Source organism: Acipenser ruthenus, chromosome 3 (assembly GCF_902713425.1).
Source record: "Acipenser ruthenus chromosome 3, fAciRut3.2 maternal haplotype, whole genome shotgun sequence".
NCBI classification, from domain to species: Eukaryota; Metazoa; Chordata; class Actinopteri; order Acipenseriformes; family Acipenseridae; genus Acipenser; species Acipenser ruthenus.
In genome coordinates, this window is record NC_081191.1 from 68,371,866 (window position 1) to 68,389,612 (window position 17,747).

The following is a 17,747-nucleotide window of genomic DNA, read 5'->3' on the forward strand; positions in this document are numbered from 1 at the left end:
TATGTAATAAAATATATATGTGCACAAGCTTTTGAGACTACATATGTCCCATTATCAATTTAATTGGAAAATAAGCAAAACTGTGTACAATACAATGCCTACAGGCATGAGCAGATTGTAAAATGGGTGGACCCTGAAGAAATTGGCAGTGAGAAACATTTTTCCCCGTAAAACATTTACTGTTGAAGACCAATCATTATACTTTTATTTTTTCACATTGAACATTTAAACTACTGACAACTTTCAACAGAACAAAAAGGTAATCAGGCTTATTTGCATTTGAAAAAAAAAAAAACACTATCAAAACAGTAATTAATTAGTTTGTTCAAGATAAAGACAGGCATTCTACAATTTCTCTTTATATTGTTTATTTCAATTTTACTAACTTTTCTAGTTCTTTAATTCCCATTCCTTTTCATTTCACTTTTACATTAAAGAAGTCCACATGTAGATGAGCAAACTCCCTTTCCTTTCGCTTGCAATGTGTATTTTCAAAAGCTACAGAAGTATAGTATGATTGCAGTGTGATGACATCAAATTAGTAGAAAAAAGAACTCCATTCTGAGTGCCACATGTCATTGTAAACATAGCTATTGGAACATTTAGTAAGTGTATTCCTCACCACACACATTTTATATAACATATACATACAGGGTTCGTATAGGTGCTTGAAAACATGGAAAGTCCTGGAAAACGGTTTTAACAATATCCAGTCCTGGAATATCCTGGAAAACTGGTATTTTATTATAGGGTCATGGAAAGTCATGGAATTTAAAAAAAAAAAAACATGTTACTTTTTTTATGTACTTGAACCACATTCCACATTTTTAAAGTCCGGCCCCCACAAATATATCGGATATGACCTTACGTGATTTCGCACTGTTCGTGCTTTTCGATTGGCTCACCGCCTTGTCACTCAAGTGTATTCTTGTGTGTTGTGCTCGACAGAGCTAGTGGGAAATTATAACGGTTTAGTAGGCTAAACTGAATAGCTGTGTGTAGTTTTTGAGTGCCATCGTCAAAAAGCAGTAGATAATGCCAGGAAAGTGCCATTTTAATGAAGTGTTGCTTGAAAACAAGATCTACAGTGACTGGCTGCAGAAAGACAAAAGTGATCAACATAAAGCACGATGTCGGTATTATATGAAAAGCTTCGATATCAGCAACATGAACGAATCGGTGCTAAAAAGCCACATGCAAGGGCAAAAACATTGAGATCTAAAAGCCAGTGAGGGTAGTGCAGTGAACATTAAAGATTACTTTGGCTCATCAGTAAAATTGCTGAGTGTAGCCGCATCCTTAAGCAACAGTAACAGTAGGCCTTCTACTAGAACTTCAGGTTCGGGTGCCTCTGGGACAGTGTTGTCTTTTCTAACCAAAGCAGATACCTTAAAGTCAGAAATATTATGGGCTTTGAACGTTACTAAAAACCACTACTCATACAAATCATGTGAAGGACCTAATAGTCTGTTTAAAGCTTTGTTTTAAGCAAAAGTTCTTGTGGAGAATGGAAATGTGCTTACCTTTGTGGTATTGCTCCCTACTTCATGTCAATGTTATCAGAGCAAATTGGCAAAGCAGGTCAGTTTGTCTTGTTATTTGATGAGAGTCTGAATCATAAGTTTCAATCCAAGCAAATGGATATACATATTCGCCTGTGGGAAAACGGCAAAGTAGTCACACGATATTATGGGTCCCAATTTTTAGGCCACCCCACTGCCAACACAATGCTCGAGAAGTTTAGTGAGAGAGTTGAAAAAAATAAATCTACGCAAATTCCTTCAGTTGTCAATGGATGGTCCAAATGTAAACTGGAAGTTTTTTTATTTGCTTCAAAATAAATTAAAAACTGACTCCGATAAACAAATCGCACCCTTCCTTACTGCCTACCAGACTGGTAAGCATATGCTGCCTTTCCTTTGAAATTATATGCAACGTGTTATCAAAGGGTTTCATGCAAAGATTTGTTAGATCTGATGTTATTAAAGAAGCCACAATGGTTGTTAAGCTCATGAAAGTGGATCCAGTAAAAAAGGAAAATTGGTGCGACTTCAAAAAGGTAGAAGTGGGCTTTGTTGCAGAAAGCGTTTTAAAAGATTTGTCAACGGTCAAAAAAGTCAGTGAACTTAGAGTTCTTGAATTTAAAACGGAACGCAAAACTGCTCTGGTCAAGATTGTGGCTAAATTTATTGGAGAAATCGTCTATCAAATATGCTCTTGTGAGAAGCATGTCTGCCCTAGATGCAAGGCTTATGTTCTCTGCTAGAGATAAGCACTGCGAAAATATGAAGACAATTTTGAAGATCTTATTGGATGCCAAAAGAGTAAGTGAGAGTAAGTGTGACGATGTACTTCGGCAGTTCGGAAAGTTTATGGAAGTGAAAGTGACTGCGTCACCCGCAAGAATCAAAGATTATGAAATGAATGACAGAGTTGATGCCCTTTATGTCAGAAACAAAAATCGAATGACGAATTTGCTGACGAATTTGCTGAGAAAGCAGAATCAACAGGACACTTAACGTGGATTAGTAAATCCAACAGCATGAAGGGAACTGCTAAAGAAACAGCGAGACCTCACTTCCTTTCAAGCTAAAATCTACAAACTTCTGACAACATTAAAAAATGCCAATTAAACAGTGAGTGCCTGTTATTTATTTCAATCGAATATACTAAGTCTGCTTCTGCAATTACAGTATTGAAATAATATGAACCGTATTTATTCATAAATCGTGTCAGATGCTTGTCAGATATTTTTTAAGTTATAGAGGGTGCTTCCCAAAATAAAATTATATATTAATAATATATATTATTATTATATATTAATAATATTTTGCAATCAGATGCCTTTAGTGTAAGTGGTTAAATAATTGGGTTTAATTTGTTAACCGGATCTGTAATTAAAAGCGGTCGTGCAGTGTTAAATATTAGTAATTTAATACAGTCCTACGTTGTTGTTTTAGCAGTTTGTAATGATCCTATTTGTTGGTCTCTGCCTTTAAGCCACGGCACACTCGTGATGATGTCGCTTTTGTGGTACTGTTATGCTGTTTACAAGTTAGTGTGGAGAGATGCATCACAGAGTACAGACGTGCTTTCAGGAGAATCTGATACTGTGGTCTGGCTTAGTTGGTAAAACGCCTGATCCTCTGATATGTATGTATGTTGGGGAGGGGAGCCGTGGGACCTGGCTATGTAAAGTCTCAACTAATGGAAGTCAACTCACTTCTTCTACGCTCCCGACCGCAGTTGCAAGCTATCCAGCGCTAGAAGTTGTAACTATTTTGTGTTAATGTTGTTTTTGGATGATTTGACAGTTTTTTTGTCACCACCACTATAGTTTTAGTTATTGTGTTTTGACTGTGAAACGCTTGTGCATTGTACCATGACGTTATTTTTTGGTCCTTGAAATTAGAATGTGTGAGGTCATGAAAAGTGCTTGAAAGTCCTTGATTTCAGTTGGGGAAATAGTGTACGAACCATGTACATAATACATCACGTATACAGATATGGCAAGCCAAATTATCATTTAGAGATATCTATAAAACATTTCAAGATATCTCAAATTGAATTACAGATATCTTTAATTGTGCAGTTTAAGATATCTAAAATTAATTTTAAGGTATCTGTAAATCAATTAGAGATATCTAAAAATGAAATAAAGATATCTAAAAAGATATCTCAAATTGATTTACAGATATCTTTAAATAATATGGAAACCACGTAGATTTTGCTAGCATGGTACGACTAACTGTCATTTAGAGAGATCATAAAATTCGGGTTTTAAAGATATCTCAATCATTTGAAGATACATATAAATGACTTCCTGTTCATTTAAATGAACAGGAAGTTATTTTGAGATATCTTCAAATGATTTCAAGATATGATTAAATGAACAGGAAGTAATTTAGAGATATCGTCCTCATTCTAAGATATCTCCAAATTACAGTTTGTCGTACCATGATAGCAAAATCCACATGGTTTCCATATTTAAAGATATCTCTAAATTATTTGAAGATATCTCAAAATAACTTCCTGTTCATTTAGAGATGTCTCTAAATCATTTAGAGATATCTCAAAATAGCTTACTGTTCATTTGGAGATATCTCTGAATCCTTTAGCGCTATCTTGAAATGAACAGGAAGTCATTTGCAGATATCTCTAAATGACTTCCTGTGAAAATGCTCTATGTTTTGAATGGACTGCCTGTCCATTTAGAGATATCTCGAAATGAACAGGAAGTTATTTAGAGGTATCGCTAAATGATTTAGGGATATCTCTAAATGAACATGAAGTTATTTCAAGATATCTTTAAATGATTTAGAGATATCTTTAAATGAACAGTAAGTTGTTTAGAGATATCTCTAAATGATTTAGAGATATCTGAAAAGTATTTAAAGATATCTCAAAAACATTTTGAGATATTTTAAAATGATTTAAAGATATCTGAAAATGCATTTTGGAGATCTCATTTCAAGCTACATTTAAAGATATCTGCAAATCATTTTAGAGGTATCTCTAAATGTATTTTAGATATCTTAAAATTATTTAGAGATATCATTAAATAATTGAAGATATCTTCAAATGTTTAAAGCTCTCTGGAAATAATTTAGAGATATCTTAAAATATTTAGAGATATCTATAAATTAATTTGAGATAGTGCTAAATGATCATTTTGCTTGCGATAATACATACAGTAGTACATTGTGATGAAAAGTTATGTCTCCAATAGTTGAATTAAAAATAAAGTATATGCGATAACATATTGCCATTGGTTTTATAAAGAAACTGATGTTCTGTCAGCCCATGTTTCATTGAGATAAATACAATGTGTATTAAAAAACAAATCCATGTTAGGACATTGTGTTCATTGGTTTACATCCAAATCTCCTGATGATCCTTTGCTTTATTGTAAACCACCATTTAAAGCATTTGCCCTAATTTAACTAATTTCTGTATGCAAATTAACATTAGCCTTACCATTTAACAATTCCCAAATTACATAACCTCTGTGCCCTCTGAGTTTTTCAGTAATATGATTTGCAGCTTTTATAAATGTATTAGACAACGCCTAGCTTGCAACTTAGTCTCCATGGGATTCACAAAATATGCTTTTGTGTTTATTAGCAAAAATATACTAATCATTCCAACCTTATTCAAATTAGGACATTGTGCTAATTACAAATATCAGAGACTGTAGCAGAAAGTTAATTACATGTTCAAAACTATTCCCAGTAACACTAATCTTCCAAGGGTTTTATATCAGTTTACAAAACAAATGCAGGTTACTGAAGATTAAGATGGATGAAAATACTCAACTTTTTCCATTTACTGTAAACAATGAAAGTGAACAAAGGTGCACTACAAAGCTCAGTCTTTACTGTAGGCTTACTTTTAAAACAGAGTCAAAATGTGTGCCCAAGCTTATCAAGGGCCTTAGTGATTGCTCCTTGAAATAATAACCCATCATGATTCAGAGGCAGTATTGTGTTATCTTTAGTTGGACAGATGCTAGATATGTATGGTGCTGTAAAAGTATCAGTAAAAACACATAGGCAGAACAGGAGAGATGATGCAAGATGTTGAATTTGTTAACAAAGAGGGTTGCTGAACTAAACTAAATTATGATGCAAGTCAGTGTGCCACAAATGTAATTCGATACTCAAAAAAAGAGACCTGCGATGAAAGGCATCAGACACGGACTATTTACCGTAAACTTATTAGGGTGGTCTGAATTACAGGGCATACTATAAGCGAGCATCAAAATATCTTCCAAGACATCTGTTAATATTGATATTAAGTATCTTAGCATCTTCACCTTTTCCTTCTACAGTAATGCTGAAGTATTAAAAGACAGATAGTCCTGTTAACAACAGAATTGCTATTAAGCGAGTGGGCACAGTCTCAGAGGCTATTCCTCCAAATGATTTGTTGGTTTTGGCATTGTATTTTAATACAAAGGAAAAGTTGTTGTCACATACCAGCGTTTTATGGGGGATTTTGTATAAAACTAGTTTTTAAACCAGTGCATAAATCAATGCTTCTCATTGTTTTGCTTTGTTTTCTTGGTGTGTTTTTATTTGTGTATATTCCCTATACACAGAGAAAACAAATTGAAAACCTGAAAAGCTTACATTTCCCATCCAGCCTCGGAATTTTTAAATATCAATGCTAGTACCCTAAAATTACTCTTAAATGTCTCCCAGAGTCCTGTAAGTTGTAATGGGAGGTAAAGTTCCAGAGAAATGGACTGTGAATTGAACCTGGAATGGAAATTGATCATATTACTCTATTTTCTGGCCCCTTGAACAGAGCCAAATGTAGAAGCAACAAGGATCACTGATTAAATGTGATGTTAAAGTGCCAGAGGCTGGAATATGGGCTTGCAGGTCCCTTGGATCAGCACAGCAACTGTCAGGCTTCAGTGCTTGGAAGTCAGCTAAAGCTGGCAGTCAGGAGGGGATGAAATATGCTGCAGGCACTGTTGGGGGGGATTGTAAAGGAGCTATCTGACTGAGCTGTGGGTATGACACACACTGCACTCCTAAGGGAAATGATTTTGCACTTGTATTCATAAGCCAGTATGACCCAGGTGATCCTACTCAGTTGGTTTTGCTGAGAAGTCATACAATATAATGGTAAATAAAAGGAGATTGAATGTTACAGTTTGTTGTTGTTTTTTGGGAGGATGTTTTTTGGTAACAAAAAAAAAAGATTTAGTTTCCCATGAAAACTGGGCATTAAGCTCAGAGTGAACTACCTTCAAGCCCCTATCATCTAAATGTCTCCCATTTGAAGTGAAGTCAAGCTTTTGGTGTCAGACCAGCTCTGAAATATGTCTTTGTTTTCTTCTAAGATCCCATGCATGGTCCACGGAAGCTGGAAGTGGTGGATATAAAGTCCAAGCAAATCACCGTCCGCTGGGAACCTTTTGGGTACAACGTGACCCGTTGCAACAGCTACAACCTCACTGTCCACTATCGCTACCAGGTGGGAACAAAAGAGGAGGTCAGGGAAGAAGTGTGCTATGAAACAAACAGCCACTTCCCTCAACACACCATCAGGGAGCTGTCTCCCTACACCAATGTCAGCGTTAAGCTGGTGCTCATGAACCCTGAGGGCAGGAAGGAGAGCCAGGAATTTGGGGTCCTGACCGATGAAGATGGTGAGTATGTTTATTTAATGTTGATTTAAGTTGAACTTCCTTGTAAATTACTTGCTTTTAATAAGAAAGCTTCTATTTTTATTCATGTTGGTATTTCTCGTAGATTTATTTCGTAGATATAATGGACTTCATCTTTTAATGTTCTGACAAAGGTTTATTTGAGAGAAGGTCAGTCATACATTATTAGAGAGTCACAGTAGTTACTCCTGCCAAATTAGAAAAACAACCTTGACCAAACTAAGGTATAGCCACAAATTGTACAAATGCTTAAATGCCATTCTGTTTCTGTACGGATCTAGACACTCTAACACCACATGCAAAACAAAGGCCCTGTCCACACAACATAACCGATTATGTTTGGTCGGGCTTATTGCGTACAAACACTATTAAAATAGTTTGGTTACAGTTCCTAGCAGCACAGTGGACTGTGGGACTTAATACGATAGTATCCCACCATGCACTGTCTGTTTACAACCTTGCAAATGTGGAGCCCGTGCCCACGGAAGACATTGCACTTCTTAGCATGAACGTTATGGGTTTGTTTCTTAAAAACACCAGGTATCAGTGATGGAGAACGCAGCAACGGCCGCACCATAGGCAAGCTTTGCATAGGCTCCGTCAACATGCCACAAATATGAATTTTATTCTGTCGCTCCACGAGCCACCATTTTACAACATAAGCCTAAAAATGGTACAGCAGTTTTGATAGTGGTTCTCAACTCCTTCATGCACCTATTCTGAGTTCTGTATTTGTAATGTTCACGCGCCAAAACATATCAGAAAGCATTTTGTGATATTGGAGGATACACAAAAAATGTATTTCGGTATTACAGCGTCCACACTTCTGATAAACCGCACTACCTGATGCGATCTAATTTAGAACCGGACTCGAGACTACCCCCTGAGGTGGTCTTGAGTCCGGTTCTCAAATATGGTGTAGTTTAGCACTTTTAAGATGGTTTAAAGGGACAGTGTGGACAGGGTCAAAATGTCACTATCTGTTGATGGATTAGGAGAAATACGAAAATAACTTCTTGTTCTTAAGCAAAGTCAGATCTTCATGAAAATCTATATGAAACATGTAAAAAGTAAGGCAAGATGCAAGGCCACTGTGTGCATATTTCTCATATAATACATCAACTATGAAGGGTGTCACTCAAAAGCTGTGACCCCTGTACATCAGAACATCAAATTCCATGTGATAAGCGAACAGCTATGGACAAAATTTTAGCATCACCTAGAATTTTACGATTGAGACATAATTAAAAAGAAAAACTGTATGAACATCATTTAGATCTTTTATTTGACATCATGTAATCAAAGAAACTACAAAATGATATCGCAAAAGTTTGCCGGAAGCCATAATAGTAGTACAGTGCAGTCAACCCTCTTTATAGCGCCTGGTAAGGGACATGGGCAAAAACAGGCAATAAGCGAGGGTGGCGTGTGGCAATGTGCCCCGCCCCTGTGTGTATTTGTGTGTTATATGTTGCGTGTGGTGTGTTAATGTTGGTGTATTGTAGTTGGTACACAGGATATAATCTGGGTAATGAGCACGAGTGTTTCAAATGTTAATTGTATTTAGGCATGGGGATTGCACTTCACGTGCATTTAAAGTACTTTAATATGTGAACACGGGGTTTTCACAGATTAGTTCACGTGCTGGGATTCAAGTGAATAATTAATTGGTAATTGAATCCCAGCACAATTGTATATATAGATGCACGTTTTACTCACTCAGGGTTGTGTGTTCAGGGCGAAGGAACGGGAGAGTGTGAGGAGAGAAAGATTAGCAATTGCTACGTGGTGCTGGAGGACCAGCACGGTACGTGTTTGTTTAGTGTTCGTCCCTGTTTGTTAGAGTCTGTTCATTTTGTTTGTATATTTATTTTGGCCGCAAGTGCCGTGTCCTGTGTTGTGTTTTGTTCAAACCTTTTATTTACAATAAACCGGCGCAAGCAAGCGCATTTAAAATTTCATCCGTCCTGTCTGTGTTATTCATTTACTGGTTCTGACATCACCACTCAGCCAGCCGTGTGACAGGCGTTATAATGAGGGTAAAAAATAAAAAAAACACGCACACACGCACAACCTTCTATTTTTGCAATAAATTCAAACTTTTTTTTTTTTGTTATACAATTACGGTATCTCCAAGCCATTTTAATAAAACATTAGTCTTTTTTTAAAACTACAGTACTAGATGATAAAGCATCACTAGTAGACCTGCTTTACAACAGTAGTGTCATTTTATTATCTTTTCCTATCTGTATGAAACATACATGGTTACTTTTGAGGAACTGTTTATACTTAAAAATAAAAACTAATAAAAAATGAACACTCATTTAGTGTCAAATCACCCAAACAACAATTCCATAAAAACAAAGCGTTTTTTTTTTTTTTTTACTGTATTGGTCATTTGAACTTTAGTGTTTGTGAAATGACTGTAAGCCTGCTGAATACTATCCCCCACTGAACGATGCCATCTATTTATTTCACAAAGCATTTTAAGCTCAACAGCATTCTTTTTTTAAGCAGTTAAAAGAAATGTTGAATATGTACAGGTAAACACTTTTTTAAAAAACTAAAAGTAAAAAAAAAAAAAAAAAAAAATTCTGTTGTTTACAAAACTGATGCTTTAGTTTAAGTCAGCCTTCATTTGTGCAAAACTTGCACGTAAACAAACCTCTTACCGTACTCTTTTTTTTTTTTTTTTACTGTGGTTTATAAAAGTCACTTATTTTAGACTGCATCAAGCCTTTTTCAGGTTGAACAAATCAACCCGTTCCATCAAGATAAGACATTTGTTTTTATCCATTACAATGTCTCCAATTGTCCTTCAATTAACAATATATACCTCACTTAGGAGAGAAAACATTTCCAAACATTTCTGGTGTTAAATGTCGGGCCGACTCACCATTTTGTACTTTCTGTTTTGCTTTGGGAGCAGGAATGTTGATGACATTGCTATAAACGTTCAGTTAACAACGAATTAGCAAAGCGAGTCAAAGCTTAACTGCATAACTTTGTTGCTTTGATTGGCCATGATTATTTCACTGGCACTACAAGGAGGGAAACTACAATGCTTTTATTTACGTTTGCTTGGCTTGGGAAGTTGGCGGATGGCGGACAGCGGGGTGGCGATATAACGGGTACAAAGATCACTGTTTTTATATTGGTGACATTTGTTCAGAGAGAATAGCTGGCGGTATGCAAAGGTGGCATTATAAAGGGGGGGGCGGTATAACGCAGGACTGTATTTCATGTTAGATTTCGAAATGTCACATTTTTCAATTGTTGTCAGTTTTTCGTTAAGTATATGGAAATCTACAAAGCGGTAAGTAATTCAATATGTTAACGTAACATTATTCAGCAGGTTTCATTTGACTTCAGTTAATTTTATAGGGTGATGCAAAACTTTAGGCCATCGCTATATTTCCTTTGACCACCCTGCAACTCAAAGTTACTTTCCAATCATACATGATGAAAAGGAGATGTTAACAGAGGGAGTAGGACAATTGTTTTTTGTTTGTTTTTCTGTGGAGTGAATTGAAACATTATTGCATTCAATTTGGGAATCAAGCAGTCCTGCTGTCCTAGGTGTGGAATGTATTAGGGTTACAATGAACTTCTTTAAATGTTCACTTCTTTATCAGTGCCCGGTGAAGTGCCTCTAGAATCTATCCAGGGAAGCATGTTTGAAGAAAAGATCTACCTGCAGTGGAGAGAGCCAGCTCAGACTTATGGCATTATCACACTCTATGAGGTAAATCACGCAGAAGGAAGCTCCTGTTTGTCTCTGTAACTGTCCGATCTTATGAATATGTTTTTCTTTTATTTTTCTCTTTCATCAATACTTATTTTGAATTGATGCATATAAAAAATTGCTATCCCTAATACTTGAGAGGTTTAGGCAGCTAAATGGCTTTTCCACGTCTGCTTTACTCAGTTCATCTTGGATCCATGTATACTAATGCCATGTAGTTTTGATGCAGACACTGTGTAGCTCTTCAATGCTGAATTCTTTAAATCTGAAAATAAATCCATAAAAATTACTAGTTGCAATTTAAGGAAGAATGAAGTAAAATAATACACATTTCTAAACCAATCAAGCTGTCAGTAGAATATCACAGTTCACCTTTATTCTGGTATGCACAGTCCGCTATTCATATTTCTCACCAGTCAGAGAAATTGACAAATGCAAAAAACAAACAAGAACTAAATCAACAGTGTTCTGCTCCACTGAATCGTCTTGCTAAAATGAAATTTAATTCCTTTTTATTTTGTATTTTGCGATGCATTATATCAGCCTACTTAAAGAGAGAGTTATGTTTACCCATGTGGTGTTCCCTCTCTTTAGGTGCATTTATGTCATGTTTCATATAATTATTTTCATCCCTAGGCTTTTTATATTTACAAGTATTAAAACGTAAAGTTCAGAAGATGTCTATATGTCAGGTCTGGCATGCAACCAATGTAATATAATACTATAACAATAAATTGTAGTTCATTTCAGTCATTCAGCAGTATGTGCATTTACTTGCAATGTGCACATACATATTATTATGTCTATGTATTTCTTATTTGTCAATTTTCAAAGGTATACACATCTGGGCTTATGCATCATTACTTTTCCACTGCAATTCCACTCCGAATCTTGTGCTCTCCTGAAATGAGAAAACTGTCCACCTTATGACAGCATAAAGTCTTCAGGGTATTAGTTTAAGCCCAGTTCTGTCCTTTTCATCAGTGATCCAGTCGCTAAAAAGTCTCAGCATTTCTAGGAAACAATGACCCTTGGTATTTGGTCCAATGCCCAATTCTTTCTTCACCTGCTTCAGGGCTTGATGAAAGTTGCAATGCTTCACCAGGGAAGTCTGACAGCGCATATGTCAGAAGGGTTGACTGCATAAAGATGCAATCTCCTTCTGTTCAATCTGTTCAAGACATTTTTTTTTTCTTTATCAAAAAAGTATTGTAACAAACTCCAATATTTAATTAGCTACAGCAATAAAGAAATGAAAGGGAACTGGTAGAATTGATCAAGAAAATCAATGTTTAATAACAGCACTGAAAAAATATAACAAAGTGAACATAACTGCACATAACCAAAGAAACAGTTTACTAATATAGCTTGCAATAAAACTATTTTATGGTAAATCAGAAATAAACATTTAATAAAAAAACAAGAAAGAAGCAGCTATGAAAACGAAGATTCAATATTGTCCAAAGAGCCAAACGAATGCAGCAGCACACACACAAAAAACAATAGGAAAAAAAAAACAAAAAAAAACAAACGATTGCTTGAAAGCCACGCTTGATTTAATCAGTGGTGAACACCACGTTCCTTAATTAGATATACTCGATCTGCATGGCCATGCAAACATTTATAATCCAAATGTATGAGAAATATAAACAAAAAGGAATGGTCTCACCCAGGCGTTCCTGGAATCTACTTTGCAGATTTCTTCTGCTGGTAATAGAGAGAAATGCCCCATGTACAAGAAGGAGGGAAAAAAAAGTACCAAAAGAAAACTAAGCGAAAAAACTAAGTAACAAAACAAATAAATTGCAGGGTGAACTAACAGAAAGAAAATAATGCAGGTAGAGCAAGTGATATTAGTGTTGCTGATTTAGTTTTACCTCGTGATTTACAGCCAGCCTTGTGATATATGCCAGCACTGCGCAAGCATGCATGGACCGAGACGCTAACAAGGACAGACGCCTATACACTAGTGCCACAGTAAACTAAAAAGCAGCCTAACACACAGGTAGCTAGTAAACGTGGGGGTAACTTTAACAATCTCTCCTGTACCCCCTGCAGTTCCCCTTTTTCAACCAACAGGAAACAGAGTAAACATTGGTAGGAACTCCACCCCTCAATTAAGAAATAAAATAGGGAGGAAAGAGAAAGTGCAGAGAGAAACGAATACTGTAAATCTTAACATAGTTGACAGGTAAAGCAATACCTTTTAGTAAATGCCCTAACAACTAGAATTGACAAACTAAGCATTCAATACTCCAGTTCAACTGCGTACAACTATATTACTTAATGGAAGAGAATTACTGCCTGGCCAGGCTATCTGCCGTTCTTTTAAGAATGAACAGGTGATGCTGATAGTAGCACCACATTATGGGGCTGTTGCCACAGTATTACTGTTTTTGAATTCACATACAGATCTCTTACAAGGCCGTCAGCTCCTTTGACCCTGAATTCGACTTGTCTAACCAAAGCGGCAAAGTGTTTAAACACGGGAACGAGACGCACCACCTGTTTGTGGGCCTGTACCCCGGATCAACGTACTCTTTTACTGTCAGAGCCAGCACTGCCAAAGGCTACGGGCCACCTGTCATCACCCAGTTCACTACTAAGATATCAGGTGGGTATTTCAAGTGTTTTGTGTGTCAGCTAATTGTCCCATATGGAAGGCGCTCTGTGGTTATAGCTGTGCATTGTTTATTTGGTAGTGTTTAGTTAAATGACTCAAGCCCATTTTTGAGCTGTGTTAATGCCACACACTTGCTTCCATTGAGCATAACGTTTTTTTCTCAAGTTAAGTGGATCCTCCAATGCTGCTGTTTTGCACAGTGAAAATATAAGTTATATTGAGGGAAAAAGTTGAACCATTTTTTTGCAAACGGTTACAGTATGGAATAATAATAATGCCATTTTTAAATATTTTGCTGCAATTTTGTTGTTTCCTCAGCTCCCTGTATGCCAGCCTATGATCAGGAGACACCTTTAAATCAGACTGACAGCACGGTGACAGTGTTGCTTAAACCGGCACAGAGCAGAGGGGCGCCTGTCAGGTAAGAGACTTCAGACCTCAAATTAAATTCCATTACATTTTATTAATTGCCTTAATGCATTTCCAAGGAAGGGGTTGGATTCTAACAGCTACCCGGCTCTAAACACTTGTCTCTATTCGTTATAATTAGATGAAATTGCTGTAGAAAATTGAAAGTGTTTTGATCCATACAGTTTCCATATTGTTTGACGCATTTGATCCAAATGAGAGGGACTTGCACTTTGAAGATAAAGAACAAAGCTCCAGAGTCCCAAAGCTCTTGTGTGGATTCATTATTCTGCATTTCTTTCATGTAGGTTGTTTTGTCCAATGTTTTCTGGTCAAGGGGAACCTTGCATTTTTACATTTAATATGCTTTTTTAAAGTTTTTTTTTTTTTTTTTTAGATGGGATAATCCAATATTTTATGGAATTTTTTTAAATGTTTATTTATTTATTTATTTATTTTAAACCTGCATTCAGGCACTAGTTAGAAAGCATATTACTGTCCCTGCTTTCTGTTTCTGCAGTTTACCTTATGGTTTTGATATAGTTGATTATATAATGATATAACTACTACTACTACAAAAAAAATTCTTAGCTGACACCCTTATCCAGGGCGACTTACAATTGTTACAAGATATCACATTATTTTTACATACAATTACCCATTTATACAGTTGGGTTTTCACTGGAGCAATCTAGGTAAAGTACCTTGCTCAAGGGTACAGCAGCGGTGTCCTCACCGGGGATTGAACCCACGAACCTCCAGTGGGCAGAGCCCTAACCACTACTCCACACTGCTGCTGCTGATTTGTGTAGCATCCACCATCATCAATAATGTCTAGTGTAAAGACAATTTTGCCATTTACTGTAGATCAGACTTCAAGGCTTAGCTCTACTCTGCTCCTATCTTGCATTACAACCAGGAGTGTAGTGCTGGGGGGTCGGGGGGAGCGCCGCCCCCCTCACTTCTCTTGGGCAGGGAGAGCACCACTTCCGTACTTCACGTGTAGAATATTGAACTGTTTTGCTCCTATTAATATATGGAGATATATATGTGTATAACCCATACAAATAAGCAAAGAATACAATAACCGTAAGAAACCCTTGAGAGATAAATAATGAAAAAAGTTTGAATATAGCGTGCCTGGTCTGGAACAACAGGTGTGAATAATGAGTAAGATAGGTGAAGGGAACCTGTATCAACGCTGTGCTGAGGTGTCAACGTTTTACAATTAGATGTAATAATTGGAACAGTTTTTATTTTTAGACCCATATATAAGAAATCATGTAGATAAAATAAGCTAAACATTTATTTAAAAGATAAAACTAAATCGCAACAAACAAATAAATAAAGGGTATCTGTGGCCCTACACAAATATTTTGTTTTGAAAACGGGTGCACTTATGTTTCAAAACCTCAGTCTCATTCGCTCTTAAGCGGCTGCAATAGGACAGTGAGACGAGCTGATTCTGGACAAAACCATTCAATATACGAGAAGGGGGAGTGAGGGAAGGTTACGCGTGGGATTAATAATTAATAATGACAGTGTTTTAATCGTGTGTATTAGTGTATGAAACTGGTTGTGAAAATATTTCCAGTATTTATTTATTTATTTATCTTTAATATAAATATCTGTATGTCTAGTTGCTTTACAATAATACCTCAATACCTGATTGTCTGAATTTGTAATCAATTGGTACACTTGTTAGCCCTTTCAAATACCGTAACTACTAGTGATAAACTGTGGTTCTGTTGAGTGTAAGGGGAAGCGGGGACTGCATGCGGCATGGTAGGGTTGAGAGAGCGGGGGTGGGGGGAGGGGGAGGGGTGTAGATAATAACTACACCTCACTTCTAAATATAGCACTACACCACTGATTACAACCAATCATTTCTCTCATGACAGGACTCCATACGGTATACTGTACTGTACAATCTCTTTCACTGGGACAAACTTTAGACTCCTTTGGGACCTACATTCCAAGTTATAGTTCTGACACTATTTCTATAAAAAATGTTTGCATCTGTATTCTGATGGTTTTGAATTGGTCTCACATTTGGATGGCTGGAGAGCCATTTGAATCAAATCCTAGACATAACAGCAAAAACTGATGTTGGATCTTGGATACAATTTGGACAACATCTACGTTTTGATCCACAGTCCTACACATGCATTAATTAATTTAAAACAGAGAATAGAGACACAGGGTCATTTGACAATATATTGTAGGGCACCATGATCATATTTTATAATCTGTCGACAATCCTGACAGACTTTTACTGTATTTGTGATTCTCTGTAATGTTGTACCGTTACAGGAATTGATTTAAAGTGCACGCACCTTCACTTCAAGTGTCTGGTTTACCATTTTCCCTGAATCACTGTGTCTTGATTCTAATTCATATGTACAAAATGTACCCTGCAGTAATCATCATTAAAGGTATATTTTGTTTCACATTCTATTTTGTTGAAGATTAAAGCAGGGATTTGACTTTTAAAATATTAGCTTGGTTTTAACCCACTTATTTAAATAATATACCACATAATCCTATTAATTTTCACAAGCAGATATTTTATAATTATACAACATGATCCATTAGTTATCTGTTTTGTTACTTAAATTAAAGAAAGATTAATGAAGGATCCTGTGCTACTGTATGCATAGTTTTACACAAGTAAGAGTTTGGTTGCCAAGTAACTCCTGTATTTTGAGCAGTACATCATTAATATAAGAGGTATTTTAGGTTAAATAGAATTCTAAACATGTGTGCCTCTTATGCCATATTTGCATCCTTTTTAATTGGCATATAATTATTTATATATATATATATATATATATATATATATATATATATATATATATATATAACTGAAGAACAAAAGCATGGTATTTCTTCAATTGGCCTAATACATAGAATCAATTTTAATAATCTTCAATGTCTTTCTCAGCTCATAAGATACATTTGTTGTCTGTCTATCCAGTTTAAGCCAGACCATTTGGTTAATTCAGCTTTCTTGGAATTTTGTAACACTTTTTAATGACTGCGATCACTTTATTGACCCAAAAATATTGACGGCGGTACACAACTGCTTTTCTCTTTAGAGGCTGAGTGAACACAATGAAACAATTGAACATGACGACTGTATAAAGGGTTGTACATCTGAAACATGATGCTGATCGGATTTGCTGGAGATTGGGTTTTTAGCTGCAGATATTTGCATTTTAAGGAGCAGCTGTTTTGCTAGATTGTGGATGATTTATGAACATCAAAAAAGAGATCAGTATGTTAACAGACTTTACATTTTTTTGTTTTTTTAAATCAGATCATTTTTAAAAAGAAATAATTTATTGCCCTAATTTAAAATCATAATATATAAGCTCTCGTGAGATGTTGCAAAATGTTTTTTTTTTTTTTTTTTTTTTTACAGAATTACCAAAATTGCATAATTCAGTGTTTAATGGTGTCTGGCAGCAAAACATGTATTTAAACAATTGCTTATGGTAGAGGGATGTTGTTCTTAAAGGGGATTAGCAATCTAACTGTCAGTCATTCAGTTTTACACTAATGTCTGGAATTTGGCACACATGTACAGAATCCCATTTTATGTGAAGTTACAATAGAAACCGCTGTAAGCCCAATGTTTACATGCTGCATTGGAAAACAGAACCTAGAAGCTTGAAATTAGGATCCTTCTCTTAGCCGTAGACGACAGAGAATCATTTCTGTGTTACCTTGAGCATCATGAGCCCTGCCAAAAACAACCTGCCCTCATCGAATTTTAGGCAAAGATCTGC

General features: G+C 36.0%; 1 protein-coding gene across 8 annotated transcripts in view; it reads left to right on the forward strand.

The window, feature by feature from the left end:
- LOC117394169 (receptor-type tyrosine-protein phosphatase mu-like) overlaps nt 1–17,747 on the forward strand; it is a 296,513-nt gene that overhangs the window by 170,474 nt on the left and 108,292 nt on the right. For all 8 annotated transcript variants that reach the window (XM_059015556.1, XM_059015565.1, XM_059015574.1 and 5 more), the window contains exons 8-11: nt 6,854–7,162; nt 10,816–10,925; nt 13,338–13,539; nt 13,867–13,969. In XM_059015556.1, coding sequence (XP_058871539.1) covers nt 6,854–7,162; nt 10,816–10,925; nt 13,338–13,539; nt 13,867–13,969 — 724 coding nt within the window. The remainder of the gene's footprint in view (nt 1–6,853; nt 7,163–10,815; nt 10,926–13,337; nt 13,540–13,866; nt 13,970–17,747) is intronic.